This window comes from Zootoca vivipara, chromosome 4 (assembly GCF_965207765.1).
Source record: "Zootoca vivipara chromosome 4, rZooViv2.hap1.1, whole genome shotgun sequence".
NCBI classification, from domain to species: Eukaryota; Metazoa; Chordata; class Lepidosauria; order Squamata; family Lacertidae; genus Zootoca; species Zootoca vivipara.
The window spans coordinates 24,655,535-24,678,801 of record NC_142587.1 but is presented as its reverse complement, the minus strand read 5'-3'; the positions used below and the strand labels follow the sequence as shown (position 1 = coordinate 24,678,801).

At 49.7% G+C, this 23,267-nt stretch overlaps 1 protein-coding gene across 4 annotated transcripts in view; it reads right to left on the bottom strand.

Annotated features, from left to right (window-relative positions):
* The window catches only part of ARHGEF7 (Rho guanine nucleotide exchange factor 7), a 90,400-nt gene that overhangs the window by 61,761 nt on the left and 5,372 nt on the right, over positions 1 to 23,267 (bottom strand). For 3 of the 4 annotated variants that reach the window (XM_035114322.3, XM_035114324.3, XM_088667569.1), the window contains exon 2: positions 13,486 to 13,572. In XM_035114322.3, coding sequence (XP_034970213.3) covers positions 13,486 to 13,572 — 87 coding nt within the window. Of the gene's footprint in view, positions 1 to 13,485; positions 13,573 to 13,666; positions 13,775 to 23,267 lie in introns of those variants that run through there. The other variant, XM_088667570.1, reaches the window with a different exon arrangement.

Here is a 23,267-nt window from a genome sequence, read left to right as displayed (position 1 = left end):
CACACTTAGCATAAACAGGGGAAAAACCAAAGTGTTCTTTTCTAGGGTACACTGTACTTTGGAAAATGTTTTTGCACCCGCATGATTGCTGGTGGGCACGGCCCACAGTTCCCCACATTCCTGACATGAAGAGATAGGGAATTGGAAGCAGGCAGCACTGTGCCTGTGGTTGCAAGTCCCAAGTGCACTGAAGGAGCATGCCCGACACTCTAAAAAAGCGCTCTGCATGGAAGCTCTCCAACAGTGTGACCCTGCTGAAGCCCTGTGCACAGGCTTCTACTTGCACAACAGGGCTTACCACTTCTTCCCCCTGGACAACCCATGAAATCGGCTTTTGGGGAGGCAGGAGAATGCCCAGAACAACCCATGAGGGAGGAGGCATCGTTGTATCTTGCAAGCCAGAGTGCTTGTGTAGACAGAAGTAGACACTGCTCCATCCAGGAAAACAAGAACCATTGCCATGTAAGACACATTCCAGCCCAGCAAAAAAACTTGAGGATGCAGAATGGAGCCAGTGAAAGGAGAATCTAGGGAGAATCTTCATGGCCAGACAAGAGGCCTGGAGGGCTACATTTGGCCCCTGGACCTGAGGTTCCCTAGACCTCTTTTAAACCAAACATTCCCAAGAATATGCAATTATCAAAAGTCTTTAAAAAGCTAAAGGCATAAAATTTGTTTCCAGCAGGAAAAGGAAAATGCCACTCCCTACCCCTCACTCCATCGTCCACCCCGGAGTTACCGTAAGTATCAACCGGAAGAAATCCAGCCAGAGATACAGTATACCAGGACTATTTTTCAAAACAGCAAAGTCACAAAATAAAAATGGGTTAGGAAGCAAGAGAATCTATATAAACAGCAAACAAGAGAAGGATTTGGGCTCACCATTGTTAATTCTCTCTCAACAAAAGTAGACTGCTAAACGTGTATGTTCAAAGAAGTCAAGAAAAACAGGATGTGAAGAGGCTTATGTTTCCTGCCAGTCTGAGGCTATCTGGGATGGTGGGAGCGAGTCGATTGGCCAATCCAACAGCCAGTTCATCATCGGAATAACACACGCACCTAGGCGGCGTTACTCAACAGGAAGCCAAACAAGATGATGAAGGAAAGGTGATTGCAGAGAGTAGAGCATATGCATGTGTAATGGTTTCATGGAAGTGATTTCATGTCATCTGGGAATTCTCTTTAAACAGAATAGTAAGAATTGCCAACAATGTACCAAGGAGGTGGGGGGGGGGGTTCCAACCTGTTCTTGAACACTAAACATTTCTTTGCACCGCAGAAATTATGTGGGGATGCCAAATTTCATGATGGTATGCTCTGTAGCATGAAAACAAAAATAGGTGGGGGAAGAAGAGTAGTTGATTCTTGAGGACATGGCTCAAGGTTCAGCCCATGACAGCTCAGTTCAAAGCATCAAAGGAAGCATTGCTCGGGAAGGGAGCTTTCCATCAGAGACTCTGGAAAGCCACCTATGGCCAGTGCTGGAAATAACAACTGAGAGGCTTCCTAGAAGATGCTTCTGCCCATCTCCTCTGCTTAGCCAGTCAGAATAATCACTACTAGCAGGTCCCACGCAGTCCCCTGCAACTCCTGATCCCACAGAAATAGCTTCCTTAAGGCAGTGGATTATTTTGCTCATTCCCCTCCCCTTTTTTTTGTAAGAAGCCATTGATGGGTGTGAAAACCAAGCTGGTGGCAATCCTTTTGGCGGGCGTTCCATTCCTGACCCCCATGCATTTAAGCGGAGCTTACAAAAGCGCCCACACACCCCTTTTTCAGACCACTTCCATATTGGCAGCGATGAGCATGAGCATGATGTGCATAAAATGGTCACTGCCTGTAATGAGCTGAGGGGGGCAGACTCAGTTACCCCAACCAAAGTCAATCAGCCCACCCTAAGTCAATCAGAACCATGCATTCTTTCTGTGGGTGTTCGCCTTTCTGAGCCTGCAGAGAGGGATTTGAAGAAGAAGCAAGCTAGCCAGTAAGAATGTTTTATAAACTTAATTGTTCTGCTGGGTTCAGAAAGAGCTTTTAAGCTGTCTCCCTTGCTTGCCAGGCAAGGCTCACTCAGCACACCAACTCTGGAAGGGTAGGGATGCTCACAGGAGATCTCACAGGAACTGGACAGCCGTGTGAGATCTTGCACCAGTGCACCAAATCTGTGTGTGCCTTGCCCCCCCCCCAAGCAAAGCAGAGAGCTAAAAGTTATTTTCATGCAGGCAAAACGCAGTGCAGAAAGAGCTTTAAAGCGTTCTATCTTCCTTGCATTTAACTTGCAAAATTTCAGTCAACCAGCCTTCAACTGCCTATGGTTCGAATCGTGCAAGTTAAATGTTTGTAAAATGCAATTGTACTGAAGACTAGTTCACCCAAACACTTTTTTAAAAAGGCAAACGCTGGCACAAGTTGATGTTCTGAGATACTGATCAGTGATCAGTACCACATACTCTGCTGATCATGTACTTGGCGCCATTTGAATTTGTGACAGCTGTAAAACGGAAGGCAGCAACTTGCAGGCTACAGAAAATCAGTCTAAATGGCTCTGAGTCTCTTCTCACCATTATCTGGTATTTAAAGTACTATTGTTTTTCAAAGTAATAAACCATGTTCTCAAGAAACCAAGCCAAACATTTCTGATCTGCCTAGATGCAGAAAACTTTGTAACACACCTTTTTTTTCATCTACAGAAATAGGAATACAGTACAGACAGTTTTGACTCTCAAGCAAGCTTCTTTCCTTCCAGAAACCTGTGCACTGAATGGTTACACACATATCGCCCGACCGTCTCTTCTTTAGCACTGTAAAGGAATGCTTTCAAATCTCTACCAAAATGAGAGCTCAATACTTTTCCTGTCTTCTCTTCTTCCTCTGCTCCCCCTCTCCTGTCAAGAATTCCAACTTCTACCGGCCCAGAAATGCATAAGCAGATATAAAAGTATAAATGGGACAGAAAGCTACAGTGAGAGGGGGAAAGTATTTGATCCCCTGCTAAATTTGCCCATTTGCCCTCTGATGAAGAAATGACCAATCCATAATTTTAATGGTAGGTTTATTGTAGCTGTATCACTCACTATAATGCACATCAATCGCTGACTTTTGCCTTCTGGGTTTCTGGGGGTTTTCCTGTTGTTATTCTGCCTCTCACAGCTACAATAAACCTACCATTAAAATTATGGACTGGTCATTTCATCGTCAGAGGGCAAACGGGCAAATTTAGCAGGGGATCAAATACTTTTCCCCCTCACTGTATAGCCCAGTGGCAGCCTAATCCTATGCATGTTTATTTGGAAAACAAGTTCCACCCACTGCAGTTGAACTTCCAAACAAGGTAAAAGGTAAAGGGACCCCTGACCATTAGGTCCAGTCATGACAGACTCTGGGGTTGCACACTCATCTCGCATTATTGGCTGAGGGAGCTGGCGTATAGCTTCCAGGTCATATGGCCAGCATGACAAAGCCACTTCTGGCGAACCAGAGCAGCACACGGAAACGCCGTTTACCTTCCCGCTGTAGCGGTTCCTATTTATCTACTTGCATTTTGACGTGCTTTCGAACTGCTAGGTTGGCAGGAGCTGGGACCGAGCAACAAGAGCTCACCCCGTCACAGGGATTCGAACCGCTGACCTTCTGATCAGCAAGCCCTAGCCTCAGTGGTTTAACCCACAGTGCCACCTGGCTCACATTTGCCAACCAACCATTCCCCTAATTCTCTACAATAAACCATGAGATTTACAGAACAGTATGGCCAGGGATATCTGAAATGTGCTGAAGAGGTCAACAATATTATCTAGAATGGAAAATGACCCCCAAAAAACCTGCAGTTCAAGTACAATATATGATGCAATAGGATACAGCTGGGTTTTTTTCCTATCCAGGATTCTCTTAAACTATCTAGTTGTTATCTGGTTCACAACTTCACAATGACGCTTGCCTGAGTTCAAAATATTTCGAATTTCCCCCAAACCATGAAAATACAGAAGTCCCCCCCCAAAAAGTGACAGTCATATAGTCTTGAACTTTCCCACAATTTGTTCCTGTTATTAGGAACTCAACTAGAACCAGGGCCTTTTCAACACTGGCTCCAACCTGGTGGAACTCTCTGTCTCATGAGACCAGGGCCCTGTGGGACCCGATTTCTTTCTGCAGGGCCTGTAAGACAGAGTTGTTCTATCTTAATAAATTGTTTTATATCTAGTGTTAGCCATCCTACCGTGTTTCTCATATTATAAGTCATGTCTTATATTAATTTTTTTTTCCAAAAAACACGACATGGCTTATTTTTGAGGGATGTCTTATTTTTTAATAAAGTGCAAGCGGGCGCTGTTTGCCGGGCTTGTCAAGCCCAGCAAACAGCGCCCGCCGATCTTCGGTGACAGGCGGGGGTGGGGGGAGAGCGGAGAACGATCTCCGCTTCCCCCCCACCCCCGCCTGTCACACAGGACAGGTCCGAAGATCGGCGGGCGCTGTTTGCCGGGCTTGTCAAGCCCAGCAAACAGCGCCCGCCGATCTTCGGTGACAGGCGGGGGTGGGCGGAGAGCGGAGAACGATCTCCGCTTCCCCCCACCCCCGCCTGTCACACAGCACAGGTCGGCGGGCGCTGTTTGCCGGGCTTGTCAAGCCCAGCTAGGAGCGCCCGCCGATCTTCGGTGACAGGCGGGGATGGGGGGAGAGCGGAGAACGATCTCCGCTTCTCCCCCACCCCCGCCTGTCACACAGCACAGGTCGGCGGGCGCTGTTTGCCGGGCTTGTCAAGCCCAGCAAACAGCGCCCGCCGATCTTTGGTGACAGGCGGGGGTGGGGGGAGAGCGGAGCACGATCTCCGCTTCCCCCCCACCCCCGCCTGTCACACAGGACAGGGCCGAAGATCGGCGGGCGCTGTTTGCCGGGCTTGTCAAGCCCAGCAAACAGCGCCCGCCGATCTTTGGTGACAGGCGGGGGTGGGGGGAGAGCGGAGCACGATCTCCGCTTCCCCCCCACCCCCGCCTGTCACACAGGACAGGTCCGAAGATCGGCGGGCGCTGTTTGCCGGGCTTGTCATGCCCAGCAAACAGCGCCCGCCGATCTTCGGTGACAGGCGGGGGTGGGGGGAGAGCGGAGAACGATCTCCGCTTCCCCCCCACCCCCGCCTGTCACACAGCACAGGTCGGCGGGCGCTGTTTGCCGGGCTTGTCAAGCCCAGCTAGGAGCGCCCGCCGATCTTCGGTGACAGGCGGGGATGGGGGGAGAGCGGAGAACGATCTCCGCTTCTCCCCCACCCCCGCCTGTCACACAGCACAGGTCGGCGGGCGCTGTTTGCCGGGCTTGTCAAGCCCGGCAAACAGCGCCCGCCGATCTTGGGTGACAGGCGGGGGTGGGGGGGAGAGCGGAGCACGATCTCCGCTTCCCCCCCACCCCCGCCTGTCACACAGGACAGGTCCTAAGATCGGCGGGCGCTGTTTGCCGGGCTTGTCAAGCCCAGCAAACAGCGCCCGTTGATCTTTGGTGACAGGCGGGGGTGGGGGGAGAGCGGAGCACGATCTCCGCTTCCCCCCCACCCCCGCCTGTCACACAGGACAGGTCCGAAGATCGGCGGGCGCTGTTTGCCGGGCTTGTCAAGCCCAGCAAGGAGCGCCCGCCGATCTTTGGTGACAGGCGGGGGTGGGGGGAGAGCGGAGAACGATCTCCGCTTCTCCCCCACCCCCGCCTGTCACACAGCACAGGTCGGCGGGCGCTGTTTGCCGGGCTTGTCAAGCCCAGCAAACAGCGCCCGCCGATCTTTGGTGACAGGCGGGGGTGGGGGGGAGAGCGGAGCACGATCTCCGCTTCCCCCCACCCCCGCCTGTCACACAGGACAGGTCCGAAGATCGGCGGGCGCTGTTTGCCGGGCTTGTCAAGCCCAGCAAACAGCGCCCGTTGATCTTTGGTGACAGGCGGGGGTGGGGGGAGAGCGGAGCACGATCTCCGCTTCCCCCCCACCCCCGCCTGTCACACAGGACAGGTCCGAAGATCGGCGGGCGCTGTTTGCCGGGCTTGTCAAGCCCAGCAAGGAGCGCCCGCCGATCTTTGGTGACAGGCGGGGGTGGGGGGAGAGCGGAGAACGATCTCCGCTTCCCCCTCCCACCCCCGCCTGTCACACAGGACAGGTCCGAAGATCGGCGGGCGCTGTTTGCCGGGCTTGTCAAGCCCAGCAAGGAGCGCCCGCCGATCTTCGGTGACAGGCGGGGGTGGGGGGAGAGCGGAGAACGATCTCCGCTTCCCCCCCACCCCCGCCTGTCACACAGCACAGGTCGGCGGGCGCTGTTTGCCGGGCTTGTCAAGCCCAGCTAGGAGCGCCCGCCGATCTTCGGTGACAGGCGGGGGTGGGCGGAGAGCGGAGAACGATCTCCGCTTCTCCCCCACCCCCGCCTGTCACACAGCACAGGGCCGAAGATCGGCGGGCGCTGTTTGCCGGGCTTGTCAAGCCCAGCAAACAGCGCCCGCCGATCTTCGGTGACAGGCGGGGGTGGGGGGAGAGCGGAGAACGATCTCCGCTTCCCCCCCACCCCCGCCTGTCACACAGCACAGGTCGGCGGCCGCTGTTTGCCGGGCTTGTCAAGCCCAGCAAGGAGCGCCCGCCGATCTTCGGTGACAGGCGGGGATGGGGGGAGAGCGGAGAACGATCTCCGCTTCTCCCCCACCCCCGCCTGTCACACAGCACAGGTCGGCGGGCGCTGTTTGCCGGGCTTGTCAAGCCCAGCAAGGAGCGCCCGCCGATCTTTGGTGACAGGCGGGGGTGGGGGGAGAGCGGAGAACGATCTCCGCTTCTCCCCCACCCCCGCCTGTCACACAGCACAGGTCGGCGGGCGCTGTTTGCCGGGCTTGTCAAGCCCAGCAAACAGCGCCCGCCGATCTTTGGTGACAGGCGGGGGTGGGGGGGAGAGCGGAGCACGATCTCCGCTTCCCCCCACCCCCGCCTGTCACACAGGACAGGTCCGAAGATCGGCGGGCGCTGTTTGCCGGGCTTGTCAAGCCCAGCAAACAGCGCCCGTTGATCTTTGGTGACAGGCGGGGGTGGGGGGAGAGCGGAGCACGATCTCCGCTTCCCCCCCACCCCCGCCTGTCACACAGGACAGGTCCGAAGATCGGCGGGCGCTGTTTGCCGGGCTTGTCAAGCCCAGCAAGGAGCGCCCGCCGATCTTTGGTGACAGGCGGGGGTGGGGGGAGAGCGGAGAACGATCTCCGCTTCCCCCTCCCACCCCCGCCTGTCACACAGGACAGGTCCGAAGATCGGCGGGCGCTGTTTGCCGGGCTTGTCAAGCCCAGCAAGGAGCGCCCGCCGATCTTCGGTGACAGGCGGGGGTGGGGGGAGAGCGGAGAACGATCTCCGCTTCCCCCCCACCCCCGCCTGTCACACAGCACAGGTCGGCGGGCGCTGTTTGCCGGGCTTGTCAAGCCCAGCTAGGAGCGCCCGCCGATCTTCGGTGACAGGCGGGGGTGGGCGGAGAGCGGAGAACGATCTCCGCTTCTCCCCCACCCCCGCCTGTCACACAGCACAGGGCCGAAGATCGGCGGGCGCTGTTTGCCGGGCTTGTCAAGCCCAGCAAACAGCGCCCGCCGATCTTCGGTGACAGGCGGGGGTGGGGGTAGAGCGGAGAACGATCTCCGCTTCCCCCCCACCCCCGCCTGTCACACAGCACAGGTCGGCGGGCGCTGTTTGCCGGGCTTGTCAAGCCCAGCTAGGAGCGCCCGCCGATCTTCGGTGACAGGCGGGGATGGGGGGAGAGCGGAGAACGATCTCCGCTTCTCCCCCACCCCCGCCTGTCACACAGCACAGGTCGGCGGGCGCTGTTTGCCGGGCTTGTCAAGCCCAGCAAACAGCGCCCGCCGATCTTTGGTGACAGGCGGGGGTGGGGGGGAGAGCGGAGCACGATCTCCGCTTCCCCCCCACCCCCGCCTGTCACACAGGACAGGTCCGAAGATCGGCGGGCGCTGTTTGCCGGGCTTGTCAAGCCCAGCAAACAGCGCCCGTCGATCTTTGGTGACAGGCGGGGGTGGGGGGAGAGCGGAGCACGATCTCCGCTTCCCCCCCACCCCCGCCTGTCACACAGGACAGGTCCGAATATCGGCGGGCGCTGTTTGCCGGGCTTGTCAAGCCCAGCAAGGAGCGCCCGCCGATCTTTGGTGACAGGCGGGGGTGGGGGGAGAGCGGAGAACGATCTCCGCTTCCCCCCCCCACCCCCGCCTGTCACACAGGACAGGTCCGAAGATCGGCGGGCGCTGTTTGCCGGGCTTGTCAAGCCCAGCAAGGAGCGCCCGCCGATCTTCGGTGACAGGCGGGGGTGGGGGGAGAGCGGAGAACGATCTCCGCTTCCCCCCCACCCCCGCCTGTCACACAGCACAGGTCGGCGGGCGCTGTTTGCCGGGCTTGTCAAGCCCAGCTAGGAGCGCCCGCCGATCTTCGGTGACAGGCGGGGGTGGGCGGAGAGCGGAGAACGATCTCCGCTTCTCCCCCACCCCCGCCTGTCACACAGCACAGGGCCGAAGATCGGCGGGCGCTGTTTGCCGGGCTTGTCAAGCCCAGCAAACAGCGCCCGCCGATCTTCGGTGACAGGCGGGGGTGGGGGAGAGCGGAGAACGATCTCCGCTTCCCCCCCACCCCCGCCTGTCACACAGCACAGGGCCGAAGATCGGCGGGCGCTGTTTGCCGGGCTTGTCAAGCCCAGCAAGGAGCGCCCGCCGATCTTCGGTGACAGGCGGGGGTGGGGGGAGAGCGGAGAACGATCTCCGCTTCCCCCCCCACCCCCGCCTGTCACACAGCACAGGGCCGAAGATCGGCGGGCGCTGTTTGCCGGGCTTGTCAAGCCCAGCAAGGAGCGCCCGCCGATCTTCGGTGACAGGCGGGGGTGGGGGGAGAGCGGAGAACGATCTCCGCTTCCCCCCCACCCCCGCCTGTCACACAGCACAGGTCGGCGGGCGCTGTTTGCCGGGCTTGTCAAGCCCAGCTAGGAGCGCCCGCCGATCTTCGGTGACAGGCGGGGGTGGGCGGAGAGCGGAGAACGATCTCCGCTTCTCCCCCACCCCCGCCTGTCACACAGCACAGGGCCGAAGATCGGCGGGCGCTGTTTGCCGGGCTTGTCAAGCCCAGCAAACAGCGCCCGCCGATCTTCGGTGACAGGCGGGGGTGGGGGGAGAGCGGAGAACGATCTCTGCTTCCCCCCCCACCCCCGCCTGTCACACAGCACAGGTCGGCGGGCGCTGTTTGCCGGGCTTGTCAAGCCCAGCTAGGAGCGCCCGCCGATCTTCGGTGACAGTCGGGGATGGGGGGAGAGCGGAGAACGATCTCCGCTTCTCCCCCACCCCCGCCTGTCACACAGCACAGGGCCGAAGATCGGCGGGCGCTGTTTGCCGGGCTTGTCAAGCCCAGCAAACAGCGCCCGCCGATCTTCGGTGACAGGCGGGGGTGGGGGGAGAGCGGAGAACGATCTCCGCTTCCCCCCCACCCCCGCCTGTCACACAGGACAGGTCCGAAGATCGGCGGCCGCTGTTTGCCGGGCTTGTCAAGCCCAGCAAGGAGCGCCCGCCGATCTTTGGTGACAGGCGGGGGTGGGGGGAGAGCGGAGAACGATCTCCGCTTCCCCCCACCCCTGCCTGTCACACAGCACAGGTCCGAAGATCGGCGGGCGCTGTTTGCCGGGCTTGTCAAGCCCAGCAAGGAGCGCCCGCCGATCTTCGGCTCTGTCCCCCGATGCGCGACGGCTCGGGGAAGCAGGAAGGGAGCTCCTGCTGTGTCCCGCGCCTTCGCCTCTCGCTCGGTCGGGGCTACACGACATGGCTTATTTTCGGGGTATGTCTTATTTTTCACCAACCCTTAGAAATCCTGTCATGGCTTATTTTTTGGGGATGCCTTAAAATATGAGAAACACGGTAAGCCCGGTTTTGGCTGGGGAGGGTGGGGTATAAATAAAATTTATTATTTTTATTATTATTATTATTATTATTATTATTATTATTATACATAATGCCCATTCAAATTTTAAAATACGTTTTCAACTAACAATTTTTAAGTTCCATGTCTTAACAGAAAGGCAAGTGCAGGCAAGAGGACAAACAACTTTACAAATGAATGCAAACATCACTGACCACTTAATATAGTAAATTGCATATTGTTTATGACCAGTAATCAAGAAGTTTGAACTCAAGGTAGTCAATCACAACTGTTTCTCAGATGACCCTGTGAATTCCACCCCCTGCACCCCACCTAAATAAAGCTAAGTCCTTTTACAAAACTCTTATTCTTTCTGCCTTTCCCCTCCGAAAGATAAGAAACATGGGTGGGGCTTTACCTTGGGTAAACAAAGCCAGAAGTTCAATTGTCTCACATTTCTACTGAAATTCACAAGCTTGTTTCAACAAGTTTGCCCTAACAAAACTGTAGTCCCACACTGGGTTCACAGACAAAAATGAAGCAAGGTAGGTGTGATTGATCATGTGATCAAAATCTAGGTCTCTATGTTCTAATCAATTACTCATTAAAAGGAAAGATAATAAATTTGCTAGGTACTAAAGTTATCAAGTGTTAAATCTACAAGGCCCTTTAAAGTTAGATTCACTAACCCAAGGGAAAGTTAGCAAGCTTGGGGGGGGGGCTAATTTAAATAGCTGTGTAGAAAGGGGGGGGGAGTTCATCATTAACTAATTGACTCTGACTCAGCAATGTAGCAGCACTGCCAAAAGGAAGAAAACACCATACTTGGATGTAACAAGAGAATTATACACAGAAGACTCAGAAGATACTTGTCCTGTTCTAAATTGTACTCCTTATAACAAAGAAGTCATAAGGAAACCAAAACCAACCAAAACCAAGGCAATCAAGGGTTTGAATGAATGAGGAAAAAATGTAGAAACCAACTAGTTTCGTAGAGAAATCTGAGAAAGTGTCACCTACCAGTCAGAACTGAAGAAGTCTACTTTTTACAGAGCATTTAGATTTGATTATCACCTACACATTTCCTCTAGTTATCTCACTACGGAAAAGGACTGGAATCATAGAATCAGAGTTGGAAGGGATCCCGAGAGTCATCAACAAACAAAACGAAAAATTAAAGGAAAGAAAGGCCTGGAATAGGCGTCACTCCCCAGCCTCAGAATCTAATAGAAGTATTCAAATGCATTGAGATTAGTTATATTATTTGTCTACTATATACAAGACATAAAAAGATGGAACCTTGCTGTGCATCCTCTGTCAACAGAGGTCTTAAATATCAAGTTAGACCACCATTGATTAAGATTTGTTTAGGTGCAGTCCTTGAGGAAGAAGGGTTGACTTGATGATTTAGTGTTACTTCCAGCCACATATCCAGGGACTTCTTTAAGTAGAGAGGATGAATGCCTTTGACAGCAACAGCTTTGGGTAGGATTCCTGAAATGGTTGGACATGATCACCCATGATGTTCCTTCTACAAGTAGGGTAAATTTCTCATCATTCAAAGTGTTTGAGCAGGTAGAACCAGAACAAGCTGTTTCTCCTTGCTCCGTAGGCCAGGGATACGCAAGAAAACCCTCTTTCCACCTCCAGTGCTGGGTTTTTTCTTTCATGCTGAGCAGAAATCCACCACCTCTGAGGAAGCGTGAACACATCAGCTATCACCTTCATTTAAGTAGTATAACAATACAATAAACAGTCGTGGATTCCCCAAGGATTCCTGAGAACTGTAGTTTGTTAAGAAAGTTGGGAGTTGCTATGAGGCTCCTATTCCCTTCACACAGCTACAATTCCCAGAGTTCCCTGGGAAAAGGGACAACCAGTTAAACCACTCTGAGAATCGTATCTCTGGGGTGGGAATAGGGGTCTCCTAACAACTCACTGTAGGGGGACGCGGGTGGTGCTGTGGGTTAAACCACAGAGCCTAGGGCTTGCCGATCAGAAGGTTGGCGGTTCGAATCCCTGCGACGGGGTGAGCTCCCATTGCTCGGTCCCAGCTCCTGCCAACCTAGCAGTTCAAAAGCACGTCAAAGTGCAAGTAGATACCTTCCAAGCTGGAAGGTAAACGGCGTTTCCATGCGTTGCTCTGGTTCGCCAGAAGCAGCTTTGTTATGCTGGCCACAGGACCTGGAAGCTGTACGCCGGCTCCCTCGGCCAATAAAGTGAGATGAACGCCGCAACCCCAGAGTCGGTCACGACTGGACCTAATGGTCAGGGGTCCCTTTACCTTTAACAACTCACTGTACACTTAAACACAGTTTCCAAGGATTCTTTGGGTGAAAGCCAAGTTGCATAATAGTGCTTTCAATATGTCGTGCAGATGTGGCATTTAAAAATCTGATTCATAGATGATCTAGGGTTCATTCACTACAGAACAAAAAAACCTCAATATACAGCATTTGATGGGAGGGCATGGATTCAGTTTTATGAAACTAGAGAGTATATATTTTAATATGTTTGCATTACATAATGATATTTATCAGGCTATTTTAAAGGGATGGCTCTCTCTCATATATGTGTGTGTGTGTGTGTGTAAATAATTTGGGAGAATCCAAGTAAAATCAGTGTGAAGACAAACACAGCAGAAAACAATAAATCTCTTTGAAAAACAAGGTGAGATTTTGGCCTGATGAGACAAGAAACAAGAGGCGTGGAACTGAATCTCATGACATTTTCATTTTTACTTAACAGTAAAAAAAACAAAAACCTGAGTGAGTGTGTGTGTGCGGCGCGCTTGTGCTTTGACTATGATCAAAGCACCAACATTGGGGATGTGGAAGTTAACTGCCCCTACCCCTCCAAAAAAAATTAATACAGTACTCTCACAAACAGTTAATAACCTCCCAGCAGAAAACAGAGGTGTCTTCTACTTCAGGGCTAATAGCAGCTGGAAAGAGGTATTAAACAGTGAAAGAAGGGAAATGTAAAAGCCTCACTCCCCCTGCACCATGACTCCAATAAAATCCAGGCTTCTCCCTGACTGCTTTTAAGTAAAAATGCCAGGAGAGAGGACTCAAAATCCTCCTGGTTTCATTTGGTCTGGCCTTCAATGAGAGTTAACAGGAGGTGAGAAAGCTTTTTCAATATCTGGCTGTTAAAACAGCTACCTGTACAAAAGGATATATAGTGTTCACAAAGCAATATAAAAGGGGAGGCATGCAAAAAAAGGAAAGTGTGGCTGCACAGATACGAGTGTGTTAAATAGGTGCGTGGGTAAGAAGAACCACCACCGTGGCAATACGCTGGAGGAGAAGAAAGAAACGCCTGTGTGGAAGGAGAGAGAGAGAGAGGATGGAACAGGTAGGCGTTTGTTTGCTGCCAACCGTCCGGCACAGTCGCTCCCTTAACTTTTAATTCATTGGTTAGCACGGCTCCCTAGCCTCCTTAGCCCCCTCCACCCTCACCCCATATTACATGCTCATATATACACGTGTGTGTGCATATACACACACGCAAGCAAGCAAACACACACATTGCAAAACACATGCACACGTGTGTGTGTGTTTGCAATATGCACAATTCTTTCCCCCCCCCCACCTCACCTCCAGGCGGAGAGTGGCGCCGCAGGCGCGGAGGAACTCGCGGATATTGCTCAGGCACTCGCTCTCGGTGCGCGGCTCCGGATAAACCTGCAAGAGGAAGAGAAGGAGAAGCGGCTCAAGTCAGGTTTCGCGGTGGGGGGTTGCGGCCGTGGAGAGAAGCAGGAGCTGCGGAGTGACCCACCCGCTTCTAACTCGCCCTCCGTGGGCTCCGGGCTCTCGATTCCACCCGCCCGCCCACCGCACTTTCTCCCCTCCAGGCTTCACTTGGAAAGCAGTTTTTTTATTTGATTTGCCCGGAAGTAAACACGCCGACAGGAAATGGCGTGTGAACGGGTGGGGAACTCCGGGATGGTTTCCCCTTCTCTTCCCTCCCTCCCTCCAGCACCTCCCGCCCGCGCCACCCCCTCTGCTGGGTAGGAACTAGAGGGGTGGTGTCTTATTGGCTATGCAGCTACAGTAGACAATACAGAGAGCACCCCACCAATGCAGCAGCAGCAGCGATGTGTGCAGAACGGAGTTGCCAGGATCTTGCCATCATGCGTTTCTGGAAGGGCTCTCTAAGAAACTGCTCCGGCGGGCAGTTTTGCTAATGGGCACAGCTCTTGTCCTTAAGTCACCAGTTAATACAAGGGCCTGTCCACATAGTTCCAACACGCGTCTTCCCAGGGGGCGAATCTCCCCATCCACACAATGTCCTCCCCATCTCAGTTTTACCCTGGACCTTTCCACCTTGAAATGCAGAGGGCTTTGATGCTTGGAAAATCAGAAAAGGCCAGGATCAAAATGCCCCGCATTTAAATGAGGAAGGGTCCGAGACAACACTGGGATGGGGATCCACATTTTGCCCCATTGTGGGCAAACCCCAAGTCTGCTGTCACCCACAGTAGGACCATCTGCATTCCACAGTATCCAGCATGGCATTCGCTTAATGGTGTGCTACAAAGCACAGCACCGGTGCTTGCAGAACAAATAGGCTACAGGAGTCTAGAGAAATCAAGCCAAGCTCCATTGTACAGTCAGTATGGGAGGTGTGGAACCTACTTAGCTTTTAACTAATTCTTTCCACTTGTTTCCCTCATGTTTCCACTTGTTTCTCTCATGAGGAACCTGCTGAATTTGCATAATGGTGCAAAACACAGTGAAAGTGGGGAAATCTGCTGATGTCACATTTACAGAGTTTCTGCAAGCAAACCATTTCACAGCACTAGAAGCTGAACCAGAGAAACGGACCCCTCCTTAAAGCAGTGATTTCACTGCATTGATGCCACATACAGTGGTACCTCGGGTTACGAACTTAATTTGTTCTGGAGGTCCGTTCTTAACCCGAAACCGTTCTTAACCTGAGGTGCACTTTCGCTAATGGGACCTCCCGCAGCTACCACGCCGCCACCGCGCAATTTCTGTTCTCATCCTGGGGCAAAGTTTGCAACCCGAGGTACTACTTTTGGATTAGCGGAGTTTGTAACCCAAAGCGTTTGTAACCCGAGGTACTGTACACTGGTTTCCATACGTTGTCAGTGCAGATGCAGGAGGCTAGGTGAATGGTGCAGAAGTCTGTATTGTTGACTTCTATTACCATTAACTGTACTGTATTGCTATTTAAGACAGTTGTACTCCACCTTTCCAAATGTGTTCAAGACAGCTAACAATCCTTAAATAATGAAACACATGATAAACATCAACAGCAAAACCAAGTACTACATAGAGACAGCCTCCTTGAATCAACCCTTTTTATCTTCTTCGTCTAGTAACAGACACAGAAAATACAGCTTCAATTCCTTGATACAGAGAGCCCAGAGCAGTCACAGAATCATAGAATTGTAAAGTTGGAAGGGACTCTGAGCATGCAGAACTACTTATCTATGCACCCACTATAAGCATGCACCAGTTTCATGCTGCTGTAATTTCTGTGGCCTGTCCCCTTGATATAGTGGGGGTTATAGTTATAAATTGTTAGCCCCCAGCCCCTCACAGGACCACAATTCCCAGGGTTTCCTGTGAATAAAGGAATGACTGTTAAAACAGCTTAGGTTTGTAAAGTGGGTGTGCCCTTAATGTACTGTATGTATATCCCTATTGCTAAATGCATTCAGTGTTATTACCGTATTTTCAGTATGTTTGAACTTAGGCTACTAAACATCTCCACTACAATGCAAACAGATGGGCTCTCCAGGAAACTACAGTGGTACCTCGGTTTACAAACACAATTGGTTCCGGAAGTCTGTACTTTACCTGAAGCGAACTTTCCCATTGAAAGTTACAGGTAGGTAGCCGTGTTGGTCTGACATAGTCGAAACAAAAAAAAAAATCCTTTCAGTAGCACCTTAGAGACCAACTAAGTTTGTCATAGGTATGAGCTTTCGTGTGCATGCTCATGTCTTTTCCATGTCTTAAACCCAATCATGTGCATCTGAAGAAGGGTGCATGCACACGAAAGCCCATACCTATGACAAACTTAGTTGGTCTCTAAGGTGCTACTGGAAGGAATTTTTTTTACTTTGTGTTTCCCATTGAAAGTAATGGAAAGTGGATTAATCCGTTCCAGACGGTCCATGGAGTACTTAAACTGAAGCGTACTTAACCCGAGGTATCAGTGTAATTGGTTCCGGAAGTCCATACTTAACCTGAAGCGTACTAAAACTGAAGCAAACTTTCCCATTGAAAGTAATGGAAAGTGGATTAATCCGTTCCAGACGGGTCCACGGAGTACTTAAACTGAAAATACTCAAACTGAGGCGTACTTAAACCGAGGTATGACTGTACTGAATACATGTCGTCTGAAAATCAAATTTCCAATGAGTGTGGGAAATAAGAATCTGAATGTACGTGCATGTACAAACTACTTTCTTCTGACAGAAACAGGAGAAGTAAGGTGGGAGCATACTTTTGTTTGTCCCCCAAACCCCTTCCATATTTTATTTTATTTTTAATGGAGCTATGAGGACTCCCTCATGGGCAGTTTTACATGCCCTAAAGCAGTGGCAATGAGTACTCAGGCAGGTAGGTAGGTAGGTAGGTAGGTAGGTAGGTAGGTAGTAAGTAGCTGGCAGGCTCTGCTAGCACAAAATAGCCTGCTCTGTGTATCTGCACAAAATCTCAAGCGCGTAAACACCTCACTTTTGTGGGGAAATTTGCAGTTTGGCTTGTGACGCTCACAGAGTTGGCTCCAAGTGAATGAATATAAAACCAACTATCCCAGTGTTCAAGGGAAAAATGGTTTTCTTACTTCTACTATGGAAACATAGGTATGAGCTTTCAGCTGCCTTAAAATAAAAGAGTTAGGACTAAAACCTGTGCGATAAATTAAGCATTACATAAGCAACCTTTATAAGGCAGGAGGAAACTTGAGAGCCTGTAACACTTCAGCCGTGAGAAGTCTTTTCATTGGTTATTTAAAACATAGGTACAAAAGAACAGAAATAAATAGCCAGCATTCATCATGAAAAGAGGTCAAAGAGGACTACCCTACATGTTTCTGAGGTAAAATTAATCCGTTAGAAGAGAGTCCATACAATCCTTTGACATTTTATTACATACTAGCTGGCCTTGCACGCGTTGCTGTGCGTTAGTCTGTGAAATGGAGGGGAATAGCCCCCCTTCAGATCCTCCTGAGCCTCAGAGTCCCCCTGAGTCGAGGCGAGACACTGTGGAGAGGGCAGGTTTCATCCCTGTGTCTCCCCCCACCCTGTTCTGACCCATTACGTATCCCTGCCCTCTATTGCCCCCCCACCTCCACTTGGCCTAGTCTGGAAAGCAGCCTAGTCTGTCTGATAATGGCCGCCTTGGTGGTTTCAGTTGTTTGGTTGATGATGATGTCATTTGGTTTGTGGGTGTGGCTTAGATTTCACAGGAAGGGAGGGGGTGTACTGTGGGAGGAATTCCACTTGAGGGCGCTGTTTGAGTTGGTGGAAAACCAGGTCTGTACCTGCGCAGGTGTGCGATTTGAGGGATTTTTGCCCCCAACAACGCGCGGGGAGTGGCCTGGATCGTTGTGTCAAAATTTCAGGACAATCGGTCAAGCGGTTACGGAGAAAAGTGGAACCTAGATTTTCACGATTTTTACATTTTTATATATATAGATTTTTGCCTGATGTGTCGCGCCATGTTCTGTATCACTTGGCAAGACACCCAGGCTAAGAGGGTGAGAAATAGGGCATTGCAGGGCAGGGCTCTATATCTGAAAGACTTAATAGCGCATGGATTCAAAATTAACTTCGTAATGGCAAAAACAGCTTATCACACTTACTTGTGAATCCTCCCACAGGGATCAGTGGGGTCGGTTTACAAGTGACTCAGTCATTAAAAGCATACTCCAATATAGTAGGTCAAAGATCTCTATGACTATATTATTATTATTATTTATTTATTTTAAAAAAAACCTTTTGCCCCACAGTTGTGGGCAAAAGCCTCAAAACTGAGAAGTTTCTGCTTCAACAACTTGATTTTGAGTGCTACCTCACATAGCACATTAGCTGTGGCACAAAATCATCATCGTTTGTCATTTTTGGGTGTCCTCACCCGTCCTTTGACTGTTTGCTTCATACTTAAGTTTTCTCCTATCCAAATTAATTGCACGTGGTAAGCAACAGCCTTTACACATATTGGCGCGTTCACAGAACCAGTCACTTAAGTGTCCCCCTATAAAAAGAATCCACACACATACTGACTTTGCTTGGTCATTGTCATATAAACATGGTCATCCAAACACTGTCCTGAGTCTTCGAGTCTGGAGAAGGTTCTATAAGTCACAGTCTACGCCTGTTTCACACCACACAATAAACAATATTTCTGGGTTCCAACTTAACAACCCCTTTACACAAAAAAGGAACTTTGCATTAGCGTGCATGAATTATTCGTAACCCAACTTCCTGCCAAACAACTCTGAGCAAGAACCAGCAGGAGACAAGATTGGCTCCACTGGCGCACTTGCACCGTGCTGACCTGGCCCCGCCACCCCACTCCCACTGTGCAGCACCCTCTGCTGCAGTGGCTCAGTTGGGCAGAGGTCAGGTGTGGGGCCCAGCCCCACAGCGCTGTCTGCCGCTGAGCAAGCTCAAGCCTTGGTGAGACCGAGAGACGGCAACTTGCTTAAGACCACCCACCAAACTTCACAACTGTCTGGAGAGCTGAACCTGAGTTTTCCATGTCTTAAACCCAATCCAGGCTTGAGCAACGTGGCACGCACTAACGTAAGTGCAGCCCACCGGCCGTGACACCCCATCAGGTGGTGGGTTAACCCCTTTTTGCCATTATCTGGGTCTAACATAAAAAGAGAGTGTCGTTGAGCCTCTTGCAATACATTGTTCATGGGCTTGGTGAGTCATGAGTTGCACAGATTTGCTGTAGCCTCCTACACCGGCTGAGACTCCAGATGCAATACTGTGCTGACACAAGAGATTCCCAAGCGCTCTACAGTAGAAGTCAATTAGCACATGGAATCTGGAGCCATCAGCCCCGTAGTGGAGCTCTAGACCTTCAGGAGCAAATGTCAGTCCCCCACTCCCTGAGCCACCAGGACAGCTGGTGTCAAAATTAATTTGATGCACATTCAGGGAATGTTTGCACAGCCAGTTTTCAGAGAATTGACATTCTAAAGGAATAGTTAATGTGCAGTGTTATTCCTCAAACAGACCAAACACAGCTGCCCTGTACAGATTATTCCTGTCAGGGGCATATATAAATCTCCACAGGAGGCTGCACATAGTGAGTATTGTCAGGGAAGGAGGCCATATGTGTGTAAATATGCAGGCCATGCCTCGGGGCCCCGTGTAAAGACCTAAAATGCCTCTGAAAAATTGTCACAATCGCACACTGGTGTCTTTAGGATTGCCAGGGAAGGAAAAGAGCTGCAGTTTACACCATGAAGCCCCCTGCTTGCGATGCCTTGGTGCTCAGCTCAGCAGTTCAAGGCAACCTGGTCCCACAGTCAGTGCCTCATTATCAGTTCTCAATTATCTCCTCAGAAAAAGGCATCCATATTTCTTAACACACTGGTCCCCCACTCCTCCCTTCCCCCAAAGCACTTTCGTCTGATTCTTGTCCTATTTATGGTTCCTCTCCAACATCTATAGAACACCAGGTTCCATCTCCAAAGCTGAAAAGCAAGGCAAGCACATGAGATGACCTCACATCCAGAGCCAGTTTATGCAAGCGATAAGTAGTGGCAGTGATGAGGTCTGCAACAGCTTGAATGCTCTCCCATGAGAGAGGACATCTTTGGATGGTGACAGCCTGAAGACACGTGAAACCACCACATACTGTGGCTGAAGCTAAATACGTCTGGGTCTCATCCATGCCTAGATGAGAGAACCTTCTATGCCACCTTGCAGTTTATGATGGAAGAAATATGCGGTATAAATGTAAGTGGGAAATTAAAAGTAAAAATGGACAATTTGTTTGTTTTAAAACTTATATTCCACCTTTTGCCTTTATACGGCTTGCATTAAAAAAAAACACCAGCTCAAATGCAAATCAAATCTCCCCCAAAACAAATAAATGTGCCACCAGATTGTGACTGCTTTGCGAGTGAGATTCAAGTGCATATCAGAATTTTAAGTTTTACATAGTTAAGAGTGGAATATACGGCTCTGTTGCCCCAGCACAATAAACATACATTTTTATACGCCTTTCCACAGTTTGGAAAATGATAGGGAAATGCTTTGAAAAGTGTGGGATGAAAAATAAAGACTAATAGAAATAGATATCAACAACCCACAAGCAAAACAAGACGAATGCTCATTGTTATATAGCAGCCCTACGAACAAATAATGAATGCTTAATAAAGACTGCATATAATTAACTTCCATGTAAGCTTTGTGCAAGCAAAACTGGATTAATGCTCAATAAACAGGTCACCAGGGAGATGGGACCCTAGTGCACAATAATATATCTGGAGTACAAGGTATCTGTAAGCTCTTGAACCTCCTGGTAGTTCATCATAACCTACAACTGGATTGTGCCCAGACTTACACCACTGGCATTTTCTTTTTGTGCAAGTTTTTAAGAGGAGAGGAGAAAGAGAAGAGAAGGAGAGGCGGGAAGACAAAGACAAAGGCATAGGTTGAAAAAGGATGAACTTCCATGTGAAAACTGAAACAGGCATGCTTCTAAAACTGAAATGCACAGGCAAGAGTTCAATGCCTCTTGTCCTCTAACATGTGTGGTGTGGATCCTTATCACATCCCCTGCTTCTCATGCCCTATTTCTCAGCAACAACTAAAGTGTGTGGAGGGGGCAGTTAAGAAAATGCATAATATGGTATCGCAGCATGTGGGTGGCACATTATGTCAACAGTAACATAAACACAGAGAGATGTGGTCGATAATTAAAGTGTGAGCCCTGCATGCCATGTTCAGCACATGCAGTGCAAGAGTTGGACCAGGAAGGATCCTCCTTGTCGGCCTATGAGCTGTTTTTGTTTTTTAATAGTGTGGTGGTGAAATAAAACTGTAAATGGCTACTAGTCATGATAATTATGTACTACCCTTAGTAGCAGAGGCTAAATGCCTCTGAATACTAGTTGCTGCAGATCACAAGTGCAGAGAGTAATTGCTCTGTTCATAAGCTTCTCACATCTGGTGGGCCAATACGAAAAGGAAATGCAGGACTAGATGGCTCCTCTGGTTCTGACCCTGCACAAGGTCTTCTTACGTTCTCAATATAAATGTAAGCAGTCATTCCCAGAATGATCCTAATAATTGTGCACCCAGATGTAATTATTGCCTTTGGCTGCAAACCAGTTACCTTGGGAGGAAGCCCCATTATGCCCAATGAGTCTTACTTTTGAGTTAACATCACGGGACTGTGATGCTAACCCCCCCCCCCCAATTCCAAATAAATGTCTTCTCCAAAAGAAACCCAAATAAAACATGTTGTGCACAATACAGCATTGTAAAAAATTAACATGTGGAAAATCTTGCATGTTGTTCATATTAAATGTTACTTTTTTGTGTATACTTCACATGAAATCACTATTTCTCATCAGGTTCTAATTACTGCCTCCATTAGTGCTGAAACATTCCTGTGTAAGGGTAGCTTGCTGGGTACAGTGGTACCTCGACTTACGAATTTAATCCGTCCCGAACAGACCTTCGTAAGTTGAAAAATTCGCAAGTTGATGCCAACGGGGGGGGGGGGTTAAAAAAATTGCAAGTCGAAAAAACCCTATCTAAAAATCCGTAAGTCGAAAAAATCCTATCTAAACCGCATCCAAAATGGCGGACGGAACTCTGTTCATAGCTCGAAACATTTGTACGTCAAGTCATTCATAAGTCGAGGTACCACTGTATTTACTTCATAGTAATTAATGAGCTGGTCAGCTGTAAACAAAGGGGGCTTCCAGATGTTTATTGTGGAATCACAGCTGCTCATGTGTGCAAGTTCCTTCCTTCCTTTTTTATGATATTTTCTTCTTTTTTCCATACAGTTACATTTGTTACTCAACAATTACGTATCTTCCAATTCAACAAAACTAGTGACTTCCTGCTCACACTCATCATCAATGTTTATAACCCAAAACACATACAACTGTATTTTAAGGTTCCCCTCTTATCTAAATCCATCCTCTCTCTAACATGTTTCTTCATACATTATGCAGTTTTCTTACACTTCGAACCCCACTGTGGTCTTCGCATATGGGAAATAACTTTTTTTATATAAACTAGAAAGGGTTTCCAGTCTCCTTTAAAAGATTCTCAATTTGTGTCTTTCATCAGTGCCGTCAATTTTGCCATCTCTGCATATTCCGAGATTTTCCTCAACCGTTCTTGTGTGCACAAGTCTCTTTCCGTTGTCCATATCACATGAAAATGCCGGTTTGTACTCTTTCCATCCATTTTAATCCAACTTTGCTCTTATCGCAGGAATTCTGTTAAGTAAAAATAACCCATTATTCATCTGCAGTCACAGCTTGTGTGGAAGCTCATTAGCAACTGTTTTGGGGTGGGTTCTGTGTGTGTGTGGCGACATTTCAGCAAGAGGTCTCTATCACCACACTCCTAATTCTATTCGCTCCTCACTCAAGCACAACCTAGCCTTTTTGTTTTTGGTGGTCCAAATGATAAAAGAATGGCTACTTTCACCAGTTGCCATGCACTCTGGGCATAGTGAAATCTCAACAACCCAGTTTGGATGGTGCTTGATACTTTGACGTCAAAGACTCAGGTCTCTTTCTATGCCAGGTTCTCTGCAACGTGCATACAGATACACACCCAGAAGGGCCATCTCAGTGAAAGCTGCTTTTCAATGGCGCGGCATCACTCATCATATTGCAAAGGACTCTGTGCCAGCAGAAATCATACATCCAAAAAATGCAGACCTTGTCATGGTACCTGAATGTGTAAATTACATCTAAATTTGCTTATTGTAGCATGAGCTTTCATAGGCAGTATCAAGTAGTGAATGAAAGTTAGAAAGCCTGAGAAAAACCATAGTTTACCATTTCATTCAAACCAGGAAACCATGGGTTGGTCCACATTACCATCTCAGAGCACAGTAAAGTTGTTTTTTTCTCAGTGCATTTCACAGCTCTTTCCCCGCCAGCTGTTCACTTCTGCACAGCTTTAATTAATTTCAGTCTGTAAAAACATCAGGGACTGTTGATGACAGGGGTGTCTTACCCTATGCAAAGGTGTTCATACCTTGGCTAGAGACAAAGTAAGGTCCACTTAAGGACTCCAATTGGTGTGAAGTGACACCACTGGCTGGAGAAACAACACATCAAACATTGGTATATCACAGCAAAGTACAGGATACACATGCACTTTGGATAATGTTGTGTGGAC